The 6965-nt window shown below is 42.1% G+C and overlaps 1 protein-coding gene across 1 annotated transcript in view; it reads left to right on the top strand.

Annotated features, from left to right (window-relative positions):
* Positions 1–4160, top strand: part of RANBP3 (RAN binding protein 3) — a 43185-nt gene extending 39025 nt beyond the window's left edge. Inside the window, exon 17 of the mRNA XM_009323026.1 lies at positions 506–4160. Within this exon, the coding sequence (XP_009321301.1) occupies positions 506–549 (44 nt within the window). The 3' untranslated portion in view covers positions 550–4160. The remainder of the gene's footprint in view (positions 1–505) is intronic.
* The last annotated feature ends 2805 nt before the right edge of the window (positions 4161–6965 follow it).

The raw sequence follows: 6965 nt of genomic DNA, 5'->3' as shown, positions 1-6965 counted from the left end.
AAGAGTGTAATTAATTTTATTGTACATGAGGAGACCATAATTTAAGAAAAGCACTAGTCTTCAGTCTGAGGAAGGCTTCCTGCTGTACTCCTGACTTGGGAGTCATCTGTGCTTTGCTTTCCACTCCTTTGCCGTAGGGCTTAGAACATCCAACCGTTGACAGAGACCAGTCCCCCATCCTGATTCACTGCAGGGGAAAAAAGAAGGAATGGATATGAACAAAAGCAGTGGGGTGGGTTGGAGAGGTTGGAAACTGAGCTTTTAGGCTCTGGGACGCTACTGGGATCCCCAAACCGGATTAGTCAAGAACATAAAATTCTGCAGTGGACAGAACTTAATCTGGAGAAGGAAGATGTAAGGCAGGGGGAGGGGAACTCTACAGTTCTCATCTGTCATTGAAATCTTAAATCTGAGACTTCTGTAGGCTTCTCAGGTAGGGTCTCTTATTGTAAGGCAAAAAACAAAAGATATTTTTTATGACAGAGAACTACTTTGTTTGTTTCAGGTCCTAATGATGAAGGTGATGGGCAGAACGTTGGCAGCACATAGCAGATGTGAGCCGATCTGCTTGCAAGGCTGCTATGAACACCATCTTGCAGGCATCTCTGGATACCCCAGGCCAGCTATTATTTCAGGCAGTGTTGAAGGCTCCAGGACTTAAGAACTGTGCATCCCTGTTCTGTTTGTTTGGTTTTTTGGTCTGGATCAGTAGATTCCACACAAAAAAAGCAGACTTGGAAACTACCTGAATGTGGTTTGGGACGTGAAAGCTCATCATATTGATGAGCAAAAAAAAAAAACCAAACATTTCCCCTCTTCCTTGTAATTGAAATGGCACATTACAGCTTGTCACAGCTTTTCATTGGGACCTTTTGACTGTTTCTTCAGTAGTTCATGTCTTGCAGGCCTCCGAGATAGAACTTTGCGACACGGTTCCAACTCGAATTCTGCTTTCATAACCCCTGCTCCCCCTTATGAGTTTCTGCCACCTGCAGGGAAACCGTGTCCTCACCAGTTCCTACGCTCACTGACTGCCCTTTTGGGTTCATTCTCTTTTTGGACTGCAGATGGGGCAGATTATGTTTTTACCTTTTAATCCCAACATAGGTTGTGGACACTGTTCCCTGTCTAGTGGGTTTGTAAACAGAGAGAAACAAAACATTGTGATTCATCAGAAAAGCTTTTTTAATGCGGTAATAAGACTTTAAAGTCCACAGGACGTTTTGCTAACTCCTTTTCTTTCTTCCCATTTCATTATTATTATTTGGGGATTTATATTGTGGTGATACTTTTTTATTTTAGTTTTTCAATAAGATGCTCTTGTGTGTTGAAAAAGTGGAACTATTGTTTTGTACTGTTCTTTTCTGTTACTATTTAAGGGAGAGCTAAGCCACTATATATAATAGATGTTGCATACAGTTTTTCTTAGAAAATTATATGTTTCTGTGGCTACAGTAAAGTGTAGGAGGCATACAGGTTACACCTTCAGAAAAGTTGATGAGGAAACAGCTGTTAGCCCTTGGAAGAATAAAATAGGCTCATATAATGAGCTCTGTCAGCCATTAAAATAAATCTGTATAATAAAGCAGCTCTCATTTAATGGCTTGATTCAACAAGTCATTTAAGCACTTGCCTGACTTAACTACATGTGAATAATCTTACTGAAGTCAATGCAACTATTCACGCTTAAAGTTGAGTACATTTTTAAATACCTTGCTGAATTAACGGCCTTAAATAGAAAATTAACTTCTAACCCTTCCTGTCCCTGTTCTGTTTCCTGAAGTCTTGCAGCATGAAGAAAAAGGTGATATTGCCAGCTTTGAATAGTTTGGGCTGAAGGATATTGTATCCTGTTCCACCAAAATAAAAGCAAGAATGTGTTTTCCTGTGTGTAATTCTGAAGTACTCCTACTGTAACCATAACTCACTTTTTGCTTTGGATGTTTTCTAATCATTTGGGCCTTTTGTGTGAAAGTTGAGTTTTATTTTGTTATTAAAACATATAGTATATTCTTGTCCAGCAAAGTTGGAATTGGTAGTCACTGAGAACAGTGACCAGGACACTTTCCCTATAAATTCCCTGAACTATTCCTTTATAAATAGTTTACTGATAGATAATTTCTCATTTGCTTGCTCTTTCTCCTGTAGGTTAAGGAGATCTAAAATGCACCATTTAAAAGAAAAAGGGGAAGAAGCATTTAGTGTAGCATGAATTGAAAATGAAAACCCAGGTTGTAGCACAAAAGCAACTTTGAAATTATTCAAATAGCAAAACAGGCCTTATTGCCTCTATTTTAATGAAACACTTTTCTTCACTGGGAGTCAAGAACATGTTTACCTGTTGTCTGTTGTTAACCGTTGTTGGAGACAAGCTGTTGGGGCGGGGGTTTGCTTTGCTTTTCCTGATAGCCTGTTGAAGAAACATCTTGGATTACTTTTTTGGGGGAGCGAAAAGGGCTAATGATTAGCTGTGCCACTGCTTTTGTGATTTCTCTGGATTGTCTGCTCATGCCTTTTTGCATTTTGTTTTTTTTTCTCCTTAGGGTTATGGGTGTGTTTAACCATGCACAAACCTATTGATGCACCCCTCCTCATGCAGCTCACTAACAGAAGCATAGCATGTTTCTTAATACCCACCTGCACAATTGTTTCTGCATCACAAGGTCTGGGGAACTTCTGTATTTTCAAATAAGTGGTCTGCATTTTGGATCTTGGATCCTTTTATGCTGAGATACTCAGATGTAACTACTCTTCAAACAACCTTGCCAGCATAAAGCTGCTTGTTGTCAGCATAAAGAAAATTACAAGGTGTCTCAGTCAGCAGGGCCTACGTGTGGAGAAACAGGTGTTATTTCCTGGTCCCAAACTCCACGGGGTCTATGCAGAGTCTCACTTTGAGGTGCTTTACCTAAAATTAGATTGATGGTGCATGAAGATTCAGAAAAATGGAATAAGCATGCTTGCTTTGATGGGGTTTAGTGGTGGTACACAATCACCTACAGCATTCTAAAAAAATCTGGCAACTATTTACTGATACAAATTTTATTTCAGCTGGAAGCTTTGCATATGTATTTATAGTGAAGAAGAAAATATTAGTGTGAACCACTAAGAATTGGCCATAAACTGAGTTCAGGCCCTGCCCAGCAAGATGTAGTTAGGCCAAAGCAAAACTTATTTCACTCTCTGCTTTAAGCCTTAGTAAACTAGTGACAGGTAAAACCAGATAACGCCCATGTGTTTTGAAAGATTTATGTAAGACTGTCATATCAAAATGTATGTGGGAAAGACATTAAAGCTTTTATCAGAAGACAAGCAAACAAAACACCCCAAGCCCTGTGTTGTATTTCCTGTGCTGGGCAATGGCTGTTAGAAGGGAGGTTGATGATGACCAGGTTTGCCTTCTTAAAACAATCTTCCCCTTGCATCACCCTCCTGCTGCATCTTTTGCTCTTAGCTCTGTTGTTAACATAGGATGTTGTTAGCAATTACTGTGTATCTTGTTCTGGCTGCTGACTGATGTGGGCACAGCCTTTCAAATTTTCCAGGAGAAAAAGATACTGAAGAGTGTAATAAGGTTGAGCACATCTGATGGGGAAAATGTTGCAAGAATGGTGGTGTTACTAAAAAGTAGTAAATCTGCTATCCATAAAATTAAAAATCAGATTACACCCACAGGAAATACATCAAGGTAAGAAAATGCGTAGTTACAACATCTTTCTGTAGTCCAGTTCCCAGTGCATGATGCACTACTTCAGAGAAGACAGGGCAGGGAAAGATCTAAATAAACCAGTCCTCAGCATTCCTCCATGGAAACCAGGCTAGGCGGCTGTCCAAACTCTTAGAAGCCTGCAGGAATAAAAAAACCTCCACCTTTGTAATTAATGACTCTCTCCCCTGTTCCCAGTCACTGAGAGATCAATTCCATTGCTTAGGTATTACTGCCATTAAATGACTCTTCCTAATGCGTCCCATTCTGCAGTTTGACTGGCCTCTTGTTCTCCCAGTGAGTGTAGAAAATGGTTTATTTCCTTTCTAGAAACATGTTACATATTTGAAAATTTACCATGTTTCCCCGTAATCTTCTCTAGTTTTAGGAATTCCAATTATGATAATTGCCATAATTTGTCATGCAAGATTTCATTAAACTGACTTTTCACTGTGCGCTTTTCTCCCCTTGTTCTTTGGTCTTTCTGTGCACTGGCTTGCTTAAACTGAACTCTGGAGTCTATTATGTGGCTAGCAGATGAATTCAGACAATGGTATAAAGGTATTTTAATTTTATAAAGGTATCTTAATTTTCCAGGGTAATTTTCCCCCTCCTGTGAAGATTAGCACAAAGCAATGGAGGTGCTAAGAGAGAATTGCTCAACTAGACTCTTTAAGTCAATCCTTAAGTCAATCTTAATTCCTATCTCCTAGGTTACGGTACAGGTATCTTGCAAAGAAATGCTCAAAGATAACTTCTGTAAAATAAAAGTCTCTCATTTAAAGATAGTATGCAGAGTTCCCTTTCGACTGCCTCATTTCAAGGGCTTAAAGATATGAAAGCTGAATTTGTCATCAAGAACACGGGTAATTCAGTGGCTGGAGGTGGGCAGTGAATGCCTTTTCTAAGGATATTTGTGAATTGAGTGTGGGGTATGTTTTAAACGTGCCATCCCTGGTCGGATTCTGGTAGCTTACCTTCAGCTTCTAATGAAACCTAGGAAAGGCAAAGTAGTAATGTTGTATTTGATACCCTCCGGTCTCTTGAACAGGAGGAGGACATCAGTCAAGCCCCCAGCTGGAGGACATCTGCTGCTGCTAACAGCTACCTGAGCAGGCCATGCAAAGCCTCAGTCTGCACTAATTGTACACATGGGAAATGCTTTTTATATTGACCATGGGAAAGTAGCTCGCTCGTGGTAGTCCACTTTGCAGTCAAGATACAGTTCCTGTTCTGGAGAGTTCGGAGTGCGAGTTTAGATGCAGCTAGGAGGTCTGCTGAATAAGGCCATGCAAAAAGCTCCCAAAAGAGGGGAGGATAGGGAAATGTTTTGAATGTGACTTGCGGGTGAGTGGTTCTGTCCTCATTTCTAGAAGTAAGTTTCAGAGGTAGAAGGAAACAAAGTTATTTGCAGCTTGTAGTAGGATGGCAAGTCCCCCCATTTAACAGTTAAGGGAACTAATACACTGTATTAGCTGACTGGTTTGTAGCCATAGTCTACAGTTAATCATAAAAATATTTGGAGTCGAGTTAGATGTTTTAAGAGTAATGTTACTTACCTAGATTGATTTTTTTTTTTGGGGTGTGTGTGTGGCTTTCCCTAGAACTTGCCTGCTTATAGTAAGATATCTTACTGTAACAGTTGTCTAATGAGCACTAATTGCCTATGAAGTGTCTTACAGCATTCAGAAGCCTGAGGACAGGCTTCTGAAAAATAAACCACAGCAGCAGTGCGCCAGTCCCTAAGGTTAACTGTGGTCTATAGGTAAGGCAAGTTTAGAGCTGCATAAAACCAGGGGACATGTCTTGCAGCTACAGGCTTTGCACCTGCAGCAAACGAGGAGAGAAATTGGGAAGAGTCTTGGTCCCACCTCCCTTGTCTGTGGAAGGAGTGGTATGAATCCACTGTGTGTAACACACTTGGGACAGAATAGCTTTTAACAGCTTCCATATGTTTATATTGGGGAAAGAGCATTCGCACCGTGTAGCCATGGGTGTTCTAGTGCTGCTGTCCCTAACTGTCACAGAGCCCTCTGTTAGATGTGCTTAGAAAGGACCTAGCAGGAGGAATAAAGCTGCCCTATAAACTGCCGGTGAGCACTTGATTGTTGCATTTGGTTTTGCAGTTACAAAAACAGCCACCTTCTTGGGGCACAGGGGAAGCAGTGCAGTCGCCCTTGTGCTGCTATGGGATACAAGGGAGAGCGTGCAACCAGACTGAGCCTCCCCCTGTCACTGATACACCCTGTACCAACTCATTCTAAAACTGACACTTGACAGGCCTGGAACGAAGAGGACTTGTCTGCCCTGCCCTGCCTACTGTGCATGCCACCCCAGCAAGTCCCAGGTGCCCCGTTCTCCCCTCGGGGCTGACAAGGCTGGGAAAGCTTAGGCTGTGCTGCTGTCTGGCATCCAGCAGTGTCGTGCTCAGTACTGGTAACAAAGGGCTGTTTCTTGGGGTAACCTGGGGAGGAGGAGCTGCTTTGAGCTATCCCACAAAAGGGGTGTGGTGGGGGACTCCAGCTTAATTGGGAAATGCACAAATAAAGTATTCAATAAGCTTTTTCCCCTTTACAGGAAGAGAAGTAGATGGGTGAGAGAAAGCTTGAGCTAAGCGTCAATCCAGTTACAGCCGCCTTCCCTTTGGCTGCAGGTATTTCAATGGTGGGGAAACAGAACTGAAGAGCTTGGCTTGGAGGGATAGCCCTGAGAGAGCGTGGGGCAGTGAGTCATTGAATGTTTTTATTAGCAAACTGAGAACAACCGGAGAAAGAAATACATACAGCATAGCCTACACTACAGCACGGCCTAAGTGTGTAAAAACATTTTTATTATTTCAGAAGGAAAAAATGGGAGATACAAGTATAACAGTATATGGAGAATTAGAATACAGCCCTTGAAAATTTGTAAAAAATAATCCAAGTACTATTTAGTTATAACTGTAGCCTCTACACAAAAAACCCCCAACCTAAACCGCCACAAAACAGCCAGCACTGAGAAATTAAAGCACCAGAGCTACCAGCAGTGTATGTTGTTTAGGTTTAGACACAGAGCGGCACCCTCTGAAAGCAAGTTAAGAGCCAGGGATGGGGCGTGAGCCGAAAACATTAAATACACTCACTTTTCTAAAGGATTTCCGAGGGTGCACTCAAGCACCTGCCAGCCGGAGGCAGGACATCCGACCTGCCCGTGACAGCCGCGGCAGAGACGGCGGGATGAGGTTCCTGGCCCCGGGCCCGCGCCGTGCTGAGCGGATAAC

This window comes from Pygoscelis adeliae, unplaced genomic scaffold (assembly GCF_000699105.1).
Source record: "Pygoscelis adeliae isolate BGI_AS28 unplaced genomic scaffold, ASM69910v1 Scaffold284, whole genome shotgun sequence".
Classification (NCBI taxonomy): domain Eukaryota; kingdom Metazoa; phylum Chordata; class Aves; order Sphenisciformes; family Spheniscidae; genus Pygoscelis; species Pygoscelis adeliae.
Note: the sequence above shows the minus strand (reverse complement) of the source record. Positions and strands in the feature narration are given on the sequence as shown.